The sequence below is a fragment of the Schistosoma haematobium genome, chromosome 5, assembly GCF_000699445.3.
Source record: "Schistosoma haematobium chromosome 5, whole genome shotgun sequence".
NCBI lineage: Eukaryota > Metazoa > Platyhelminthes > Trematoda > Strigeidida > Schistosomatidae > Schistosoma > Schistosoma haematobium.
Window position 1 is genome coordinate 4,771,392 of NC_067200.1, and position 23,923 is coordinate 4,795,314.

Below are 23,923 nucleotides of genomic sequence, written 5' to 3' on the forward strand. Positions count from 1 at the left end.
CTGTCGTACTGTAGTCATGCATGAAAAGTAAACAATAAGTTCAGCTCTTTTATTAATGACACTTGCGTGTAATAAATGTTTGCATTCATCGACATCCATTATCTGTTACTTTGATAAAAGTGAACATGTCAATTCTGAACTAAGCGTATTGTTCACTATACTCTTTCTTACTGAACATGAATTCCGTTCATACTCAATACCATTCAGGTGATATTGACTAAAGTGTTTCTCAACCTTGATGTTCATATGAACAACATTAAGTTCCGTGACACCAAAGCAGAATAGCTTGGCGAAAAACGAACAATAAATAATCTACATAATACTGAATAAATTTTATTAACCTTGTAATATTTACTTAACATGTTCACATGAAGAACTTTGTGTTTCCACTGACATTAAATTAGAATTCTTTTTATGAGAAATTGGCAGTGATTTTATGGTATTAGTTCACTATTCCAATAGCTTTTGCATCATGGATAGGATGAACTGGACAAATACCCATTATAATTTTTATCAAACCCCAGTGAATAAGCTACATTATTATTCACAAATACTGCGACTACATGTGATGACGATGAATAATAATAATAATTTGATAATAGGACAGACATTAGTGTATAATTGAAAACAACTCTGATGTTCATGATTTCGCAAAATTACCCAACAACCGTTTATTCGACCACAGAATGTGACACTCGTGAAAGCAATATTTTGGTTACTGTTCACATTTTTTGCAGCGCAAAATTCACCATCACACTCCAAAGAGTTGCATTTTGCAATTATAACGAAATCATGAATAATTTGGGCTTCTTCCGCTAAAATTATTGTTTATTTATGAAAGTGTAGACTGTTAATCATTCAACAGTAATTGAGTAATTACGTTTAGTGTGAACACATTCACGTCCACTTCTACCTGACCAAAAAGAAAAGTCTTGTCTATTTTGGTCGCTAAGTCTATTTAGAGCCAAGGGTGCAATGTGCCGGTCAAATGGGCTTTTTTGTGACTGTTACACTCCCACATTCAACGACGATGGAGTCGTCTGACAGGATTGATTTCATAAATTCAGATGTAAAAATGCAAATCTAGATATCCAATCAAGACAGGCTTTGTTACTTGTATTTTAACCTATCAAATCAAAGTAATGCACCATTGGTAAACAGTTCACAAATCATTACAAATAAGAAAATGTTTGTTCGTGAAAATATGACCACATATTTTGACCCACATATAAACCCCTCACTTAGTTTAATATATTATTAATCATATCCAATATAATTTTCATCAATATAGGCCTTGAAATTTCAACCAACGGTGGATAAGTGTCAGCCTTTGGAGAACGACAGCTAGAAGTATATTGCACTACGATGAGCTCGTCTTCCATGATGAGTGGTTAACAATGATCATATGATTTTATGAAACGTGATGTTTTTAATGGTTAATTTGGATCGTCGAATAAGAAACAAACAAACAAACACTTGAAAAAATTATTTAAACACGACAAGGTGTAACAACAATTAATAACGTTGTGAACAGGAAGATGAGGTGAGTGTTGACTGTACAGTTAAAGCAATTGAGTGTGTTAAATGAATTTCAATTTGTTTCAATGAAATGAGGCTGTATATTTTTATCTGTATCATTTCAGACAGATCTTTTCGACTGGACAGTTTATACTGCTCTGTTCAATCATCGTATTAGTTTACAAATTCTTTGACTGCCATGAAATTTGCACAAAACCTGAATTGAAGAAATACGAAAAAGTAATTTTTGAAAGTGATGCATATAATTATGTAAGTAATCAGTCCGGTTCCAATACACATATTCAGTCTCATCACTATTATTATTCCCGGACAATCCGCTCCAATCAGTCTCTTCCAGTTGTTAGAGGCAGGTTTGAAAGATTGGTTTATGCCAAAGTAAGTTGACTAAATTTTGCAACGATGTATTAATCCATATGTTTACTTATAATCAGGATATTGATGCGAAATTACCGTTTAAGTTTTACGGTGCTCAAGACATCAAATTCGAAATAAGCACTTCTGGTAAGAAAATAATTTTCATCGAACTAAAATTGTTACCGAATTTTGTTTATTCACATTTCATTCCGTTATCAATGTTGCTTTAACTTCCTCAGTTAATCAGTTTTATGCTCTTTCTAGCATTCAAAACGACCACTGATATTTTATTTCGTTCAAGTCCTAAACAGTTTGAAGCCTTACGGAAATTTATTTACGGTCCATGAAGTTCATTTTATGTCCAGATAATCTGAAAGTCTTTAATTCATTCTCTTCGGATGGTCAATTAAATTTCATGTTTTCATTCGATAAATACAGGCACAATCACTATGTACGGTCAGGAGTACTTAGGAGAAATTAACAATTATGTGGGGAGCGATTTTTATTCGGAATCTGAAATTTCGGATGAGCGTGAGTACCTCTATAATCCGGTGATAATTTGTTTTGCCTTTCATTTCTCACTTTTATTTTGCATAAATGATTCAATATTTGACCTGGTTATTTTTTGAGAGCTGACCAGTACACAGTGATTAATTTGTTTAAGTGATTTGATGCTCTAAAATGTGTTCACAATACGTATTCATTACTGTCAAGTGAAAACGATGGTTCACTTCAAAATAAACGCAAATTGATTGAGTAGTAATAATAAATCGAACGAATCAAACCGAACACCTGTACAATAATAAACAATGTTGTATGAGAAATCATTTTGGATCATTAAATCACATGGAATACCAAATTATATTTGATGACGTCCAGTTTTTCTCTTTGACTTACTTCACAAAGAATTAATGTCTCTTAGTAACTCTCTGTGAACCACTTTGTATTCATCACATATTTGACTTTCATATTCGTATGCATCTAAAAGTCATTAATAATAATGACAAATGATAAAAAATTACCATAAACAGTGCACTGGTATAACATGGTTGATTCGACCCGGAACAACTACGACATCGAAATGAAGTCCACTCAATTTGTTCACTTATTCCATTTAGTGACATGAAAGTAGAATTTCTGAGTAATAATTGGTTCAATTGAGGAAACGCTACTCCATTGAAATAACGCAATTTCAGAAAATGATTTTGTATGTGTATTGCCGTTTAAATATTACCGGTCTATTAGCTTGTCAGAAGCCTTTAAAATCAACGCTTCGGAAGTAAAATATTCTATTCAGTTGGTTAGATTGAAATAATTTTTTTGTCTACTTGCAACTCCCATTTAATTGAACATGTTTACTTATATCTTGAAAGAAAGATGATAACTCGTGTCCAAACTCATTCTCTGTGGAGATTCACTATACATATATGTAAAAACACAAATATTTTTACTTTCATCATTTCAGAGGAATTATTGGCCGTCAGAGAGTCTTATTATCTAGAAGCTGATAATGAAAGTATGTATCCATAAAATGATTATTTGATTACACATGAAATATTTAAACACTTACACCATCATTCGCAGCACTTGCTTACACATTTTCTGTTCATTTTACATCACTGAATTCTTTTCAAAAACTGACAAAGGTAATAAGGTGTAACCAGCCCAGAATATTAGGAAGAAGGAATCATATGCGGAATCCATCGATTGTTTGAACACATTGATTGAGACCTGAAGCACAGTTGACATAATGCTTGATCGGAAGTCTGTATTCTGAAATAAGTAAATTTGTGTTACTCACCACACGGTCATTCATAAAAATTATCCATTCAAATTAAGAAATCACCAAGACGAATAATCTGAAGCCATTCATTTTCCGTGGTCACCGACTTAGTTATTATGTTCTATTTGTAAACAGACAAACCATAGCTAATGCCGAGTGTACAAAGAATCGATTTTTTCATGGGTAATTATAGAGAGTGTTGAGCGAATGTCAATACCTCCCCAAATATCAGATTTAATTAGAAGCTTGATGGTTTATTATTTCGATATGAAAACGGGGTTGTAATACAGCTTCGGAACCTAGTTATCTGACATTTATATTGAAGGATGCATGCTTGCTTCATTTACACGACGTTCACTAGATTATATTTATTACGAATTCTACCAAAGAAAACATTTGAGATAACGAAGAAAATACCTGCCTAAAACTGATCACTTTGCACATAGGCACATTCACTTTCGCATCCAACAATAACATGCTAATAACCAACACCTCAAATTCTAAATAACGATGGTCTTCTGCTTGTAGTTCCCGCATTCAATATAATTACTATGATACATCCTAGTGGGAAGATATCAATCTATTATGAGAACGTGAGTTGCACAATTGAATAGTAATGTGGTGTTGTTTCATGTATTTCGGATTGTTATCTTATTTCACGTAAAGCAACACTGTCGGATGTATCGATATACATTGAACACGGTAGAAGGATATCAATAATTTTTAATGTGCACACACACTATGCGACTCTATTAATAACTCCGTAATGACACACTTCATTCTGGCACTTTTTTCAAACAATGAATTATAGGAAGTCAAATGTTATCGGTAGAAATTTTGACATATTTGAGCCGATTAAGGACAAACAATTTATCTTATAGTGCTTTCCAAAACAGTCATTTTCTGCCAAGCTTTAATACGTCTTCTGAAGTTCAGCTAATTGAAAATTTCATTGCCAAATAATCTGCGAGATAAATTGTTAAAATCTTGATCGTCTCTCAGTGTGTACTTGTTTGAATGTCAGCATTTAGTACTTCACCAATTTGAAATACAACAAATGTGTGGTAACTAAAAAGGGCAGGTGAGATGGAAGATTTCATTTGTGTTGAACTGAATCCATCTTGATTGCTTCGAGGTTATCAGGAATTGTATGTACGGTAATGGATGGAAGTGAGTACATTAACAGAATTCCTCCACATGACAACAAATTCTCGTGCAGCAGCATTGCAGTTATTCACAATTACGTTTCCGTCAACTGACGTAGATATTCATCTCAAAGTGTAGCGCATCATTGCATGGTAGATAGATCGTTCATTGAATTTCAGTGAAATTGACAACTGAAGTGAGTCAGATTATCATCGTAGACTAGATGAGGCAAACTCCTGAGGAAAGTGAGGAGATCAGTATGCTTACTGTGTAACTAGTTGTCCTTGTGTGAAGTTATGTGAATGACGAGAAACTCCTTCAGTGATTGGTTGGCTCTGATAAAGGTGGTTTTGTGTTGACAGATGTTTACTCAGACTTCCGTTACTTCTTTTCAGCTTTCTAAGCTAATTGGCGAAGACCAAAAGGAAACGAACTTTTCAGGCTCAATTCGGTGCGGAGAAGAAGGTAACAAACGTTATTTACATTCTCATTTACACCGACCTATACAAACAGTCATGTGTTAGCCTAATATTAACTTCTGTATGTAGCCTTCGATCACCACGTCAATGCAGAAATTTACTGTATTCTGTCATAGTGATCTAATATATGTTTCTAACGGACTATATTATTCAGTATTTTCGTGCAAAAAAAGATTGATCGAAGTGTCATTGAAGTGTTGATGTTTAAACGTGTGAAATAAAATCTGAATGCTTCTGGTAAATTCATTGTCCAAACACCACTGTTTATTGAAAACTCAAAGTGGATGATGTGTTTTCACATGTTGGAGCGAAGTTTAATATCATAAGTGATAATATAACAAAGTTTAAACTAGTGCTGATAAAACGGCGTGTTTTGATCAAAATTTATTTCACAAGATGAGAAAGAAATCCAAATAAATGTTCCAGGAAAATGGATCCAAAGCGGAACGTTAGTGGATTGGGAACCTCTCGGTGGTATGTTAAACCGTATTGTATCAGAAATGACTATTTTCACAGTTGAATGCATCGATTTTGCTCCAAATATTGAAAATTTCATGTGCAATTTCAGTAAATAACTAAATGAAATTTAGCTACTAGTATCAAATCACTCTATTCTATACGTGGATTCTCTGTTGATTATTTAGAATGATGAAGGACGGATGGCCTTCACGTCCTCACGTTGGTAAAATTCACTTAAGCGTACACGATGTTACAAGACGATAGATGAGATAATATATGTCAGTTTGTTGGTTGTGCATTGACTTGGAAGTGTCCTTATTTTTTCAACTTGCTACATGTGATAATGAATTTTCCTTAGCTATTAAAATCGTGAAAACACTCCATGAAATTGCAGTTGACTTGGAAATAATATCTCAGTTTCCAAATCCTCTACTTTATCCTACTCATCCGATAAATTGAATGTATAGACAAGTCAGGTGTTCAGATTTCGATATACCATAAGCAGTAGATACTCGTACAGTATCAAAAATACTGAGGATTTTCATGTTAGGTAAGTGTTTCCTTTCTCATTGATATGTATGGTGAGTATTCTCAAACACTATTCTGTTCGTCATGTGTTGGAGTATTGAAATAACATCACTTCTGCTGAGATTATTCGATAATCTAATGTTCAGATTGACTCCAATATTCGTTGGATAAAATATAATTTAGTATCGGTGAATGTTCATGATCCAGGTAGTGTGACGTACTAGCCGACAGCATACAGAGTATAATGTGATCACATAGTTTGAAACATTCCATAACGATAGGTCAACTGAAATCTCTTTATTTCGATGGAATTAACATAAATATAAGTGAATTTATTGTTTGGGAACAACTGACGTTCCTGCACGGATTTCAAAATAGTCAGTGTGAGTGAGTTCTCAATGTTATTTACCAGTTTTAACTTGTTGAATCGGTACACGAGACACGTTTTCATTATCAAACTGATATCAGTGGATGAAACTCGAAATCTGTTAGAAATTAAATGCAGTAGGCTTTGCTGAACCAGATGATAGCATAGTGTATATATTTCTGAATGAGAACAGTCATCAAAATCTACCAAATTCGCACGTCAATAATCATCGTTAAACATTCAACTTAGTTTAATTCAGTTCCGAGATGTTGTCGTGAAGTGTGAGTGACATGGTATGATTATGTTCTCGTTCTAATGAATATGTACACTGAGTAATCTTGCACACCTTTCACTTTATCATGTGGGAGGACATAAAATTACCATCTCGACAACTGAGAGGATCATTTCATAATGTAATGTTTAGATCGACTTTAATATTCGTTGAATAAAATGTTGCTCATTATGGATGTGTTTTCATTCAAAACCAAAATGTTGTCGTGAAATGTGAATGTCAACAAAAGTGTGCTGAATTTCCGATTGCGCGAGTTGGTGACAAATTCCTAGTGAATGAAATAGTCGCCTAACTTCGAAACCATCATTATATCATCGAGTTATAGTTATATGTTTAGTAATTCACCTACCTTTTGTTTGATAACCTGATATGCAATCACCTCATTCTTCCCACTGAAGACTGTCCAAAACACAATTCGACCGAAGCATGTAAAGACGCAACAACATCAAATACAACGTGCATTTGGTGTGAAACAGCCAACATGTGCATCACCAGCAATGATAAGGATCTTCATGAATTCAAAGTAAATGGTTGCAAGAATAAAGTAAGTAATTGGTAGACTTCACAGATTGTTTTCAATATTACCATATTCTACATAATAAATCTATTTACTCAGAAGAACGTTTTATTGCTACGAATAATTAATGATTTGCATTTTTCTCTCAGTGCATAAATCAACGTGTTGTATACGTTGACGATGTTTATTCAAATATAAGCACAATGTTGTGCTTCCATATGGATATCCAATACCCCATATAAGTGTTGTTTAACATCTATGACTAGAGACATGCTTATTTTCGGCTCATAGGATGCGTAGCGGTTAGCGATGTTCAATATAAAGCCGCATATCTACGTGAACTGCTGAAAAGTATAGACGAGATCAGCGTGCATGATGAAGCGTTATATGTTTAAAATTGAGTGGCATGATTGGATGATGAGTGAAGATTCGTAGACTTCCAATACTGAATTTCAGATAGACGTGTTTGATTCTCTGTTGAGAAATACGTATCCTGTATCGATTGCTTTAATAAATCTGTCAGTTATAATTTGGTCGTTTAATATTTAGATTGTGTTAAGTCGTGATATCAAGAAATTAAATTTCATCACAAACATAAGTTGTCAGTTAGTTGTAGGTGTTACGGATGCAGAGGAATATAGCAATCATTATCATGTTAAGTCTAATGATGTCCTTGGACTTTAAATGGGCATTCCCTATTGGCCATTATTTATTTCACTCGTTGAATATTGTACAGATGTTGTTTTCTATTTTTATGGTATGATGAGATCTGTTTGGTTGGTATATAAACAGTATGTTTGAAATATGACGATTCATATCTCAGAGGCTGTGACTTGCGTTCTGGACTCAACTGGCTGGGCTAGACAGCGAAGCAGGGCCAATCAGAACTCTAGGCCGTCCATTACGTGTTAAAGTGTTACTGTAATCGATTGATAAAACGCTGCTCCATCTAAACTGCAATGCACACGTTACAACAGTAGGATAGTGCGTAATTAACACATTGACTGTCAAATCGGTAGCGGATATTCTAAATCACATTCATTTCCATAATCAATTGCCATAATAGTGCATGATAAATGATGAGTTATTTTAAGAATATTTAATATTTGGTAATATTGCCACTGTTTCACGCTTCAAATGAACCAGAAAGTTCACATTTCGAGCAAACGAACACTTATCAAACACGAAACTACAACTCCAGAAATCACTGAAGCTGACTTAGGAAATGAAGTTTAGAAAACTATATGAAAAACTGAATGAAATTTGGAAAATATTTGATATTAAGTAATTATCGTGCTGTTTTGTTTTTCAGAATATTACCATGGAGATTACTGAAAATAGAAAACAAAGAGATTCATACAATTTCCTGTACATTGTCATACCACTTATTGTCCTTTTCTTTGTTGTATGCGTTGGCTGTGGCATTTGGCTATGGTTCTACAAACGGAAGAAAGTTTATCCATAGATCCCACAAAGATCTTGTCACTTGTTTCCATCACGCTTACTTAGTTATTTTTATATTTTAGCTTAATAAAAACGCCATATTTTTTGAATCATTTCAATTAATTGGAAATTGTTTCATGGAACTAATTTACGCTTTTACGACTGTTTAAGTAATAACTGATGTATTTTGCTGATAAAATATGTTCTTTTTTATTTGCGTGATTGTTTTCATTCAATAAAAATTGATTAGATTTACAAATGTTTAGTACATTTCATTTGTAATCAACAGTATCGTGTATAAGTGATTACGTAACAATTACAATCAACAATAAGTCCGTTGTGAATGTCCCATTACTGGAAAATTTTATTCGAAATTGACGACGTTCGTTGTTTTGAACTTAGATGTCGGAATACCACATAAGTATTTAACAGGACACTTCAATCCTTTTTTACTTGATTAGTTACTGTTTAGTGAACGCCGGATGACTGGCTACTTTGATTAGTGTTATGAATGCTGATTATAAGATAATTCTGTACAGTTCAGCTGATACTTAACTCGAAATAAAGGAAAAATGTAGGATAAGTGAGTTAGTGACAGTTCCACCATAACATCATAACACCATATTATAATAAGAAAGGTTTGAAAACCAAGCACACTACAGTGCTTGCATCAATGATTGACCACTTTATTGTGTTATATTTAGTAAATGTTTGGTCCCATTCCCATGAAATTATGAGATAGGATTCGGCACAGATTCGTTTGCATTGGTTGCTCGAATCTTCTCATTGACGGTCTGGAATGAAATAGACTAGTTTCTCTTATTGACATATATGTATCCTGTGAGGATTGCTTCGAAATTGAGACCACATCACGAGTAATATAAGCGAGGATTAATGTTGGCTAGTAGCGGAATCCAGGTTGCACGTCAACTCGTCCTATTTGTCACTCGTCATGTTAATGTGCCTGAAACACAGATTGATGTTCACAACTGTACTCCAAGTTATTATCGTTCACTACAAACATCATCGCGTTATCCGCAAAGAAAATGAGGTCGGACATTCACTGGCTTTTACAATTAGCCTCAACACAGCATATAAAGATGAAAACAGATTTGACGAATGTTCATCCTGTGACATACTGCATTCTCGAGAATCAGATTTTCTTCAAGATGTCGAATGTTTTCTGTTCTATTCAAATACAAATACATTCAATTCGGCTTGCAATATTCTCAAGCCATTAAGCCGAGTATGACTGTGGATGGTGAGAGGGACTGTCATCTGTCAACAATTCATCAAGGTAAGTTACACTTGCTACCGCTTCGAATGCGGAGATCAGTCTTCGATTCACGAGTTGATAATTTAAATGATATGAACATATCCGAATTAAACTGAATCATTTGATATTGTAAAATGAATGCGAAATTCAGTTTAGTAGACAGTCGTTCATAAAAAACATTATTTCCGATCACACGAGGAGTATCAGTTACGTCAAGATTTGGGGTACACTTTAATGACTTTTATCAACCACCATAAAACCTAAATTCACGGTTTCTGCCAACAGCCTTCAAACAACGAACAACGTCTAATATATCTCTCACATGAAATTATCTGAAAATATGAATTTGAAATTTTCGAGACGTGGCATACTTGAAATGCTATATAAATATTCAACTACGAATGCTTCCTTACAAAAAGTTCCATATCAATTTTAATCTGACCTTGGCTTTTCTTTATATTTCGGTCAAATTTTTGTTCATTCTTGTCATGTCTGTCGTCGTTTCTTGTCTTTTGGTGTTATTTGGGCTTCCTCTTCTCCTTTGGCCTTGAAGGGTTTAAAAGAAGGTTTGTTTTCTCCCATAGTAAGTTGTTGCTGACCAGTGGATTGGAAGTATTTTGCGTGATCAACTGTTAATAAATACTTGTATCTTCTGTATGATGGCTTTCATAGTTCTAGAGGTATTCGCTCCATACAATGGAACTGTTTTGACATTAGTATTGAAAATTCTGGCTTTGGTGTTGGTTGAAAATAGTTTTGACTTGTAAATACGCTGCTCTTGTTCAATTGTTGGTGGACTACAATTGTTTGTAAGGATCGTCTGAGCTGCTCGATATCGGATGAGTTCAGTGAGGCTGGTCAATTCAAGAGTTCCTCAAAATGCTCTACCCACTTGTTCCGCTGTTCTCCAATGTTGGTCAATACCTTGCCTCATTTACTTTCCTCTGGTTGTTCTAGAGAGCTTCTTAGTTTTATCATACAGTGGACTCATGTTTCATTCTCCTGAATCCTTCACCGTCGTTCTTGATAGATCTTCTACTCCGTTTCGTTTATAGACTCTGAGAGTCCTCTTTACTTGTTTGTGTGCTTCTGTGTATTCAGCTTGTGCCTTGAATTTCTCGACTGTTGTTCGACTGATATTGATTGCTGCCTTCTTGTTTCTCATTTCTTGAATCCTACTCAGTGAATCAACAGTGATTCATTCCTTGTGATGGTGCTTCTTGTGGCCGGGAACCTCGTGACACGTTGAAGTGATCGTCTCCTTCACCACTTCTTGGTTGTTATTTGAGACTGATCCCAATCTATCAAGAAGAACGTGAAAAGCCTGAAATCTATTGCTGAGGGCTATCTTGAATTTGTTGAGTTTGTTCGGTATCCCGAAGAAAGGCCGCACTAAACTTTTGTGATCTTGTCCGCTTCAATGTCCAGTTCTTCTTGAGATTTAGTTTCATCATGGTGACAAGCAACGGATGCTCTGAGGCTATATCAGCTACTCTCGTAGTTTTCACATCCTCCATCGTCTTCCTGAGCATCTCGTTGCTGCAGACATGGTCAACTGGGTTCTGTGTAGTGTGATCCGTTGAAATCCATATGGCTTGGTATTTGCGCTTATGTAGGAATATGATGCCGCCTATGTTCAGTTTATTGAAGGCACTAAAGTTTGCAATTTCTCACCATCTTCGTTCATTTTTCTACTAGTCCATGTCGTCCCATGATATCTTCATACCCGGTGTTGTTCAATTTAAACTAGGCATTTGAGATACTCTTCAGAATGGACAAGTCCTTCGTATGCATTTCCCAACGATTGACTGTAACCTATTGTATAATTCGTCAATAGATTCATCATTGTAATCGTTAGTAGCCTGGTATCATTGGATGACGTTCATTCTAATGCTCTCTTTCTTTGTTTTGAGGGAGGATTTGATGATCATTGATCAATGAGATTCACATAAGTGCTTTTGCGCTTGTGCGGATAGCATCAGTGCAACTGCTTGTGTATGTGGAGCATTTTGTTCATCATGGTAGGAGTATAACAGCAGCTATCCTGAAGCTAGACTTTGGTGTCCAGCCTGCGTCTAATATGTTACACTGATTGTAAACACCTCATGGTTGTATCATCCCACTTCGTCTGCAATTCGGCTGAGTCTCCTAGTCGCCTACATTGTACTTACATCCCACGAACCTGAATTAACGGTCACCCGAATGTCGGAAGAGGCATCAGCATCGCGAATTCCAAAGGTTCTCGGCCTTCATCATAAGATGTCATAGCTGTTCTAAATGAAGGCCTATTAAATCCCAGGGCAGAATTTAAATGGATTGAATTACTATTTGTGATCAGCGATTTTCAACGAGTTTCGCTTCTACGCGATAGGTTCAGTAACCCCATGTCCAACCCTCCAAATTTATCTGGGGGTGGGATAGTCAGTAGCACCAGAGGGACTCCGGGCGGAGTCACTTCACGACAATATCCAGGCGTATTCAATACTCAAAACAAACATACATTTTGTCTACCTTAGAATGTCTTCACAGGAACTTATGGACAAATCTGTTAGTACATTTATCAGATAGTTTCCGGCTATATAATGTCTAATGATACACGATGAAGACAAACCAACATTCATTAAATTACATATGAAACGACTTAAGTAAAAATATATGTGAATCGTGCTGTCAATACAGTTTCATGTGAACTACAGTGTTCTGTAATAAGAAGACCAAAATCCGATATTAGTTCGCAGACGCTGCACGGTATATGTCAACGCATTTCCTGAAGTGTTCTCCTAGTTCAATTAATATTCTATGATAAAGAGACTCCAATCTGCATGATCTACCACAGTCTCAATGACCAAAACACACAGGAAGTGACAACTAGGCGAGTCTAGAATATTCGTGAGTAGTAACTGTCGCTATATAGATTGATAAACTGAGGACTTGAATACCAGTTGATTTCATGAGAAAACGACCACAAAACTCTAGTGAAATTAGATGATAAAACGTATTATTAGGAAGTGATGTTTTTTATTCTAAATAAGATTCATAATACGCCCACTATACATAATAGAAAACATAGAATACCATATTATCTGATCAATGAGATGGAATGCGGTGATAGACAACAACAAAGTGTAATCATTGATATTTCTGCAAACAACTGAGGTCAACAGAAATATGTTTTTGTCAAGAAAATGGTCAGATTACTTACACTGAGATAAAAGAATAATAGATTTTACTTTGAAAATGCTATAAGATGTAGCAGAAATGATAGAATGTGGTGTTATTTTATTTTCAATTCGGAAAATCGGACAAAATTCACAACTTTTTAGATCATATTCTCAAGAGCACCTAATTCAAAGTCCTTTGCATCATTAGGCCAATTGGGGAAATTCGATCGACATGTATCTTCCACATGGAACATTCCGTTTCCGAGTGTGTGTAACCGTCGTCATATTCGTGCCTTTGTGACCCTAATATTTTCGACGTGTTTTCGGCGTCCATGCCACTCCAATGGCCAATGATCTATGTATTTTCAACGTAACAACCGACCCCACATGTCCTATGTTTTCTAAATAGCACATTTATTTGATAAAAATATTTATTTTATAAAATAGCTCTGGAGCTGTATGTCGCCTTGTTCGTCACTATGTAGCGAAAATTATTTGTACTTTATCTGGTACATTACAGTGTCACGTGTGTGGTTGGTCTTTCATTTTGAATTATCACACTTATGTAAAAAATACATGAATATTAGCATGCGTCTACCAGCCATCTGTAAACGTACAAAAAGTTAACATGCATTTATATTGTGACTGCCTGAACTATAAAATTACATGCTTGTCTGAGGGATTTGAAATGCTGTTAAAACAGAGTTATGAATAATTCATGCGTGTGACAGTGGATTAAATACGTGCACCGAGTTTTCGTTGAGTGTGTATTAGTAGAATTACCAGAAGAGCACAATGGTGACTGTGGTGACGAGATATACGGAGTTGCACACATTTTTGTTACTGAAGCCTGACGTGGTTTATGTCGTTTGAGTGATATGCGCGCGACCTCGTTTGTTACCAAGCCGTACTAATGCGCTATAAATGTACCAGTAAATGTGAATATTCATGACGGGTTGGCGAAATTTGCTTTCATGTGGCGAACAATTGTGCATCTTTGAAATATCAGCTCTAAACTACATGTTCTGCCGTATACTGTTCCGGGAATAGTGAGTCAATTGAAGTAATATGAAAACATTTATGGTTAATGGATGGTGCAGCATGCTGTTTTATGTGTGAATGAATAGATAAGATGAACACAGTCGTTATTTATGCAGCGTTGAATATCTGATGTGTATATTAACATTAAAGTAAGGATCGTCGATCCGTTCAGATAGTATCTAAATGGGAATCTTCTTCCACTTCATTTTTTCCTTCTTTAGAAATGTTTGTAATTTTGGTTCTGTTGCTTTTGTACTATATAACTTCTCAACATTCGTCTCTTGATTCTTATGTAACTACTATTCTATTGACCATCCATTATGAAATTCTGTTCCTTCTCTTTTTCTTATATTACACAACGCAGTAACCTCTTGATTACTCTGAATATTAATAATCCTCTTTCTTCCAATTACTCAATGTTAATTTCAATGTCATTATGTCATTATTATTACGTAACGTATCCACTTGATGAGTATTATATCATTGGTGCAAATCATACTTATGTATATTAGTGTAGAGTTATGATGAAAAACTAATTGAAAAGAAATTTCTTTGCTCAATTCGGTCCTTCTTTATTGACCAAATGGCAAAATGGTAATTTTCACTATATAAAATGTTTATCTACCAATAACCCACAGACCAACAGTCAGTAACACCGTGGACTGATCCCTTGAACTGACTAAATCATTCATATGTCTAAGGTTAAACATTCATTCATTAATTTTTTAATCCCTGATATGTGATTGTGTGGTAAGTGCTTTAGCCTACTAAAGTAAGCCTCTCTCTGACTCCTTATTCTAAGCTGTTCTAAATTTTGTAAATCTCATAAGTTGAACTGTCAGTGTTGGTCATTCGATAAACTACCAATGCGTATAACTGTCCACGAAAGTAATAGTCAATACACTATCGTGGAAAATACGGTAAGGGAAAGATGATAAAAAGTCAAATTATGGTATCTAGTTGTTTAAGTGTAATCGATATAAATAAATAAAAGAAGACAACAACTGAGAACTTATCCGATATCTATTAAGTGGTTACTTTAACGTTATTAGATAATATACCTTTCGGGTTACAGAAACATTCTTTGTCTGAACAATAGACAACTCTTTATACTTTGTGATATTAATTGCTTGATCATCTATGTGGTGTGCGCTACTTATATTGACATAAGTAGTAGATGATGTTAGTCGTGAACAGAATGTCTGACAGCAGAGAGACATGAGGATGGAACAGTAAAGAATGGAAGCATAATGCAATCTGCATGAAAATGCAAGAACAATGAATTCTGCATTGTAAGATGATCACATTTAGACATGTAATTATTTGATAAAGTCTAAAGATCCTAGATTTGATCCTTGATGAGATCATTATTGAGGTGTTACATTTAAAAATGAGATCGCCTTTCATTGCTTCCTGATCTTGAATGAATGTCTAACCAATATGATGATATAAACAAGAAAAATTAACTTATAAATCTAACAATAAAAGGAAATACAATTATAGAATTCATGAGTTAATTGAAGATAGACCATCATAGAAATCTGGAATCACTAGACGACCATTTCGTTCCAATATATTGACTCCTCAGTAGTGTGCATCAACGATCTTGACTCGTGAGATTCGAACCCAGGATCTACTAGTCTCATTCACGAGGGTCTAACCACTAGACCACGAAGATGAAATGGCTGTCCAGTGCTTTCAGGTTTTCCATGATAGTCTAGTTACAAATTACCTCATTATTAACTAGGATGAACAAAATTTCATACTTTTCATATTCATTTCTATCATTTTGTTTTAATGTTTTAGATAGATTGGCGAGAAATGAATTTATCATTATGATTGTCAGTTGTGTAATTTCATTACTGACTATTCTTACATTCATTATTGGTTTATTATATATTCAAAGAAAATGTAAATATATTGAATGGTCTAATCATCATCATTATTTCTGTATAAAATGTAAATTAACATTGAATAGAACAACCTACAATAAAAATGAAAGAAGGTAATGAGAATAAACTTTTCTTTTTTGAGCGTGGAGTTATGGGATTACAGTGAATGTTCACAGTGTGAATACTCTTCATATTTTTTACTTGTACTTTACCATTGTTGTTTAGGACTGTAGTTGATCAGTCTCTTGTTGATATATGTGCATGCTGTGAAGATTGTCCCAATATTGGCTTAAATCACAAGCTTTATAAGCAAAGATGGATATCAAGCGGTTTTAAACTTCATTCTATTGCACAAGCAGACGGCTTTCAGGATTCAGTACCTGTATTGTACAACGCGATGGAGTTTCAAGTGAACGGTACTGGGTTGGAGTCCCGGAGTGAACATCAACTCAGGTGCAGGTAAATGCAGCTAACGAATCCCATATAGTACGGAACACGCATCCTGGATTCCACTGCTAGGTATTAACCATCTTTGCTTATAAAATTATAGTGTGATTTCTTTGGTTTTTATAATTGAACACTATTTATTCTAAAAATAATACTATTTTCAAAAGGAACTAGAATATAGAAGTATTTCTGAAAGCGTAGCAAGAATTAGTAAACTATAGAGTTCAAATATGCAGATCATTGGAGCAACGTCACCAATGGTGATGAATTCATGTCGCACTTTGTCAAAAATCGACTGAAGTTTAAATCATCAACCAAAGAGTCTAATAATACTATTAGCGAAGATTTTAATCATACTGTTGTTGATATTTAAGACTGAAATTTAATCAATCTTTGTTGATATATGTAAATCCTGTGGGGTTTGTTTTGATATAGTCATTGCGAAAAATGACTTGGAAAAGCTAGTTATAAATAGTGGTGGAGTCTAGGAGTCCTATTTCGTCTCATTCAGAAGTCGTCAGTTGTATGTATATGTATTTCAAAGCAAGTGTTCTCAATGAATAAGTAATTGACAATCTAAACTGAGACGTTCTATGAATGAAACATTAGTGTTTAGAGAAAAAGGGAATTGGCTCAAGTTCAGATGTCAATAACTGAACTAGGATGCGAGTAGATTCAGCTAGCGAATCCTAAATTGAACGAGACTGGAGTGTTAAATTTTACAAAGTTGTCTAATGTTAATCACTCCTCAATAAATGCTATGACACATGATTTAATTTTTAAATGTTGGGCAGTAAATACTCTCCACTGTGAAATTTTGTACTAATATAAAACAACTGTTCAGTACAACTTAATCTCTTGTACGTGCCTGACAATGGTCATTCTATAAAGTGTATGTTAGAAAAGGAATGTCATGTATATCATTTCGTTGTTTCTCTTTTTAATAGATACAATCATAAGACAGCTGGATACTTTGCAGCAGTGGACTTGTCAGAAGTTATACAAAATTCACTTATTGATGATGATCATTTGAATGTAATTAATAATAAAGAAATGAATCAATCACTCAATCAGCCTAATTTGGTAGGTATTTTAAAGAAATATTTTAATCTACTTATATTATTTAAGTAGTTATGAAGTTAATAATAAAACTAAAGGTATTGTATAGTATAAACTGGATTCGAAGTAAATGATTGATTAAGAATCTCACATTTTCCATTGATAAATCAAACCAATTAAGGCAAACATTTTACACATATATCAGGAACTAACTGTAACATTTAAATGCATTGCCAATGGAATAGATCGTTTTGTGGACATCTAATACAAGATTCTTGAACTATCCATCTGTAATGAACGGGAACATAGGCGAGGATAATCAAATGGCTATGAATACAACATTACAGAATCTTTTAATAAAGTCTGAGAACCACACTGAAAGTCCCTGATTTTCAAAATGTCAATCAATTGTTTCAGACTTGATTTTTCCTTTTTCTTTCTGTTATGAACGGGGAATTAAGAAGCCCAGACAATTACGAAAGCTATTTTCTTGGGACGTTATTGCATTTCATTCAAAACCTGTAAAACACTTATATTTATTTTTGTCCCTATCTTATTCTACATAACACGAGCTTTCGTTCTATGTATCATTCACTAGCATACCCTTTTTTGTTCCAAAAATATTGTAATTTAAACATTATATTTTGCACTATATTTTCTACCCTAATTCCCTGTTTCGGGCATAACTGTATTTTTCCAAATTATCGTACGTCGTGGTCAAGATATGCACTTATTTATTCATGTACATTTTTGTAGTAATCCGAATTCAGAGAATCCAGAGTTTAGTGTTCCAACTGTCTTGTCTTCTTTCACTTGTGTGCTTGCCAACCAATCAGGATTTAGAATAGTTCTCTCTACCCCATCTCGAACTCACGCATATTAGACTCAAGGTTAAGCCACTCAGCCTAACGCGTCAAGGTCATAATTTAGACTACACCGACCAAGGTCAAGTCATAACAAGTATCACGGGGTAAAAGCGATTCAAGGTCATAACACTTTCCACACCAATTATTCTCTGTCCTCGTTCTCTTCTCTTCAATCTGCATAACCTTCTGTCGTCAGACATTTCACTTTTGATTCATGATACTTATATTTGTCGACACCAGTAGCACACACCACAAATCAAGCCTTAGTTGTAATATTGAAGTATTTAATTGGTATACTAAACATGAAGAGTTGTGAAGTGAGATAACAATTATTCATGTTAAATTTGACGTGAATAAGAGATAGTCTATTCATCTTAATAATTAAGTGGTTGAAATATATTCAGCTTTAGGTAGATGTGAACAATAAATAGTTGACAATCTGTTGTCTATTTTTTTGAACGGTATTTAGAATGATCGTTTAGTTCCCATAAATCTACTTGATGATTACGTAACAAGTAATACCATTTTACATGGGCAACAATCAACTTTAAATGAGACATTTTGTTGTGAATATAAAAGTAAGTGATCACTGAATAATTACCACATGATTATATTCTGATGATCGGTGATTTTGATGAAATGGTGTGTTGTATCTTTCAGTGAAAATAAGTATTGACTTATGTATAAGATGAAAAGTAACATTGCTCAATATGGATTATTGGATCAATAGAGTCTCCCTATGTTTACTGTGTGACATTTTCTCCCCAATGCTATTGCACAATAGTTGTGCAATAAAGCCAATTTATCGCAGTAAGATACATAAAACTTCGGATCCGGGCCTAAGGGTATAAAAGGTTATCCTTCTATGCGTGACCCAGAAGTCCCAAGTTCGATCTGTGATGGCTTCAAGGATATGTGTTGTTGAGGAATTCCATATCACGGCAAAACCGGCATCTAAAACTTCTTGATTTAATTAGTTATCTCACTATTATTAGTTTTTAACGTAAACCACGAAATTCATAGATGTTATATTTTACTGAAGAAATTACTTACGTCTGAAAAAACACAAGATTGCTGATGTAGGAAACCAGTTGGTAAACGTTTTATAAATAAGAAATGAGCACTTCTAGACTGACCAACTTCTACAGGTGTATCAATTGTCGATGTAGAAATTTCAAGAAGCCAATTGTTAAGAATTCTGAAATGGTGAATTAGGAGCATTTAGAATTACTTCAGAGTACGATTGAGTACGGAAACGAAAGACGTTAGATGTTGTTCATGATTATGTCATGTAATACATCACCATCATTTTATTTAAACATGAATCACAATAGTAAGAAGAATCAAGAAGTTAATAGAGTTAATAAATACTTTAAATAGATGGATCACAGATGGATTAACGGCTGATACACCGTTGTCAGTACACTGATTTCGTCTTCTCCATTGACCTTGAAAATTCTAAGTTAAAGCTTGCTTTGTGACACACTTGGGTGCTTGCCTCGATGTGTGCCATATGCCCAGATTTCCAACCTTTCCATGTAACTCGCAAACGCACCAAAATCTGAGTGTATGTTCAACCGTTCCATCACAGGCTCCATCGATACGCAAATGTGATAATTCTGAGTATTCCAAACATGGTACAAACTGGGAATCCCAGGAATAACGCAATAAAACGAAGAACAGGTAGATGAGCACGAAGGAAAGTATTGTATTCGGAATTCCAAATGAAGCAGTCAACAAGTACATGAGAATCATTAGTTCATATTAACTAGTTACTCATAAGTAGTAAAGATAGAATACCTGATTGATGGAACTCCATCAGTATTTAATGACTAGACAAGCAGGACATCAGCAATTGTGCTTTGATCAATAAATATGAACATCTCTGTCCTACAAGATGTCAGTTTTGTTGACAGTAACGTAGCAGTAAATTTTCATACTGCAAAATTGACTGATTTGAGTTTGAATTACACGAGGAGTATTGGTTTCTTCATGATTGACAATATAACATACTGACTTGTACCAACTACTATGAAACCGGACTACACGATTTTCTGCCGACAGCCTACAAACATCGAACATTGTCAAGCTCAATTAAATTATCTCCTCAACAAAATCATTAAAGACGATGAGTCTGAAATTGGCGAGACAGTGCAAACCTGACATGCTATTTAAATATTGAACTGCGAATGCTTCATTCCAAAAGAGCGCATTTCAAATCTGTTGAAAAGTGGGAGCAAACTTCAGCACCAAATGACATGTCAAAATGTATTCAACTTCACGTAAAATTTGATCGCTCACATTGAACCATGATATGCAACCATAATCAATATTCAGTGAAAACATACATTCGGTCAATAGTAAAATGTGTTTATTCAGAATATCGGATGAGGATGAGTTTATCCGTCACAGTGATTGATATAAAATGGAACACAGAAGGTGATGTGGACTTTATCACCAGGACGATTCACCACAGTCTCATAGACCAATATACACAGGAAGTAATAACTAGGCGAGTTTCAAAGAATCAGGATTAATAATGCGCGATCCATAGATTGATAAACTGAGGAAGTGAGAGCTGGACGATTCTGTGAGGAAACAACCACTAAACTCATCTGAAATTAGACGATGAATGGCTACAGTGTTTATTCATAGATGGAGCACAGCCTTCTATGAATTGACAGTCGAGAGATTTGTATTCACTCCATTTTGTTTATAGAAAGTAGTAATCTATTGAAAAATGAGAATTTCACTCATCTTTTTTCTGTACGTGTGACTAATTATCAGTCATTTAAACAAGTTATTATTAGAAAGCGTTGTTTTTTTGCTCTAAATAAGATTCATATTACGCCCACTATACATAATAGATGATATAGAATAATACTATATTATTTGATTAATGAGATGGCGTGAGATGACTGACGACAACAAAGTATAATCACTGATATTTCTGTCAACAACTGAGGTCAACAGAAATATGTTTTTGTTAATTAAATGGTCTGATAATTTACACTGAGATTAAAGAAGTAATAATATATTTTGCTTTAAATTTTTCACAGAATGTAACAGAAATGATAGAATTTGGTGTAATGTTCTAGTCGATCAAAGGAATCGGACAGAATTCCCAATTTTTCAAATCTTATTCCTGAGTGCACAGCATTCAAAAGCCATTGCATCACTGGGCCAATTAGTGGAATTTGATCAAACGAGATACATCTTCGAAATGAAACATTTCATTTCCGAGTGTGTGCAACCGTTTTCGTAGTTCTACTTCGCAGTATATTTTGGCGTAATGTCGAACCTCGATTACATGCCATCCCTAGGTAATAGTGATCACACAGTTTTAACTTTCGACTTTCATATAACTGTCAATCACGAGTTCAACCCAGACCTAACGTCTGGAAAGCAAACACACCTAATATCATGCACTCTGCATCGTAACTAGGTCGGACAATAGACTCACAGTCCTCAATTGAAACGGCTTGGGACGCATTTCGAAGTTTATACTTAAAAGTTAACGCACCCCACATTTCTTGAACTATACCAAGGGGGCCGAGATACTCACCACCATGGTTCAGAAAGGAGGTCAACATCCCTCTCTATAAGAGAAGAAAAATGTGGGATAGATTTAGGTTACTGGGGACTAATGAGACAAAATCTCAGTATCGAAAAGCTCGGAATACCTGTGCCTCGGCCCTTCGTGAATCTAGAAATTTGTACGAAGGAAAACGTGTTAAGGAATCCATAGAATGTCCTAAACGCTTGTATTCCTATACAAACCTAAGCACTAAAAGAAAAGGAAATATTCGTACACTATGGGGGGACTGTACTGCCGCATCATAAGTGTAGGACGACTGTGGTAAGGCTCAAGTGTTCTCAAACTACTTTAGCAATGTATATACCGTAGAAGCACCCTTCCCGTCAGCACATACAACCCCCCACACATACACTGGATGGCGTGACCATCAAAGAAATCGATGTCTTTAGTCTGCTAAATAAACTTGACATGGGTAAACCACGGGGCAAGATGAATTTCATCCTAGTCTACTGAGGGAATTATCTAACTTCGTTGCAAACCCTTTAAGTATATGCTTTAATCTATCCGAAACGCAGGATTGTTTACCGAAAGACTGGAAGAACGCCATAGTAAGTCCTGTCATAGAAACAGCTAAGAACCGTAAACCTGAGGATTACTGACTTGTTAGCCCAACTAGTGTGGTTGTTAAAATTTGAGAAAATATTATTCGGGAGGAGCTTTTTGTACTTCGATGAAAACCGGATCCTTTCGGAGAAACAGCACGGCTTCAGAATAAGTTATTCTTGTCTCACTAACTTACTAGTCGCTCGTGAAAGCTGGTGTGCTCTTAAGGACCAAAAGCTACCTGTAGACGTAGCCTACATTGATTCCAGCCAAGCTTTTGACAAAGTTCCGCACAACCGGCCGTTATATAAGCTAAGAAATGTCGGAATTGGAGGCAATCTATTGGTGTCGATAAAAGACTTCCTATTTGTCGCCAACAAGGAGTACGGGTGAACTCGAAGATATTTAGCTGGGGAACTGTGCTTAGTGGAGTGCCCCAGGGAACAGTTTTGGGACCAGTGCTATTCCTCTTGTATGTAAATGACCTTCCTTGTCTCCCATCATCATCGATCTTGCTATATGTTGACGATGTCAAGATATGCAGAACGATATGATGTAAGTGTGATAGTTTGGAACTCCTAAATGACCTGAAGAAATTACCTGAATGATCTTAAACCTGGCAGTTGCGGATAAATACTTCCATGTGTGTTGTGATGCATATCGGTCATCATCAAGGTACAGATATATACACGATGAATAACGCTGAGCCACCTGTCGTCTAGACACCTAATGACTTAAGAGTCATTGTTAGCCAAGACTTTAAGACTACTTCACACTGCCGTGGAATTCATGACCTCAGCACGTGGTTCGGGTTCCATCCGTCGACTCTTTCAAAAGAGAGTTCGATCAACTGAGAGACCACCATTGACAGGACTGACGCGGGCCATCAGAAAAGAGCCTGTTAATAGTGCGCAAGCAACTTTTAGATGAAGGCTATAGCGTTCTTCATCTCCAGCTCGAGAGCGGACCCTTATATCTTATTTCGTTTATACCAAGATCATATATTCTTATCGGTTACTAAAAATTCGGGTCCAGAAAGCCAAGTTTTAATACAGAGTCATACTTACGTATTCTGCTTGAAGCTAAATCAGCAGGGTTCATAGTTGATGGCACGTAAGTCAGTTGTGATGGCC

At 35.2% G+C, this 23,923-nt stretch overlaps 2 protein-coding genes across 2 annotated transcripts; both read left to right on the forward strand.

The window, feature by feature from the left end:
* Positions 1–1,516: 1,516 nt before the first annotated feature.
* Positions 1,517–9,120, forward strand: MS3_00000674 (uncharacterized protein). The gene is made up of 10 exons (XM_051208353.1): positions 1,517–1,543; positions 1,644–1,788; positions 1,825–1,914; positions 1,971–2,040; positions 2,332–2,424; positions 3,359–3,409; positions 5,218–5,287; positions 5,698–5,775; positions 7,346–7,491; positions 8,777–9,120. Exons 6-10 carry the CDS (start codon positions 3,404–3,406, stop codon positions 8,927–8,929), a joined length of 453 nt encoding a protein of 150 aa, XP_051064733.1. The 5' UTR covers positions 1,517–1,543; positions 1,644–1,788; positions 1,825–1,914; positions 1,971–2,040; positions 2,332–2,424; positions 3,359–3,403; the 3' UTR covers positions 8,930–9,120.
* A 7,554-nt stretch (positions 9,121–16,674) lies between these two features.
* MS3_00009004 (uncharacterized protein) lies at positions 16,675–21,914 on the forward strand (the record flags this gene model as incomplete). The annotated part of the gene is made up of 4 exons (XM_035729588.2): positions 16,675–16,736; positions 17,672–17,807; positions 19,119–19,227; positions 21,709–21,914. The coding sequence occupies 4 exons, from the start codon at positions 16,675–16,677 to the stop codon at positions 21,912–21,914; spliced, it is 513 nt and encodes a 170-aa protein (XP_035586397.1).
* Between the last annotated feature and the right edge of the window lie 2,009 nt (positions 21,915–23,923).

What these genes read in the sequence shown, in the direction of transcription:
- MS3_00000674 (XM_051208353.1), top strand. An exon ending in GGATTGGGAACCTCTCGGTG is followed by an intron (nt 5,776 to 7,345) that starts GTATGTTAAACC and finishes TTCCCACTGAAG; the next exon opens with ACTGTCCAAAACACAATTCG. An exon ending in TAAATGGTTGCAAGAATAAA is followed by an intron (nt 7,492 to 8,776) that starts GTAAGTAATTGG and finishes TTTGTTTTTCAG; the next exon opens with AATATTACCATGGAGATTAC.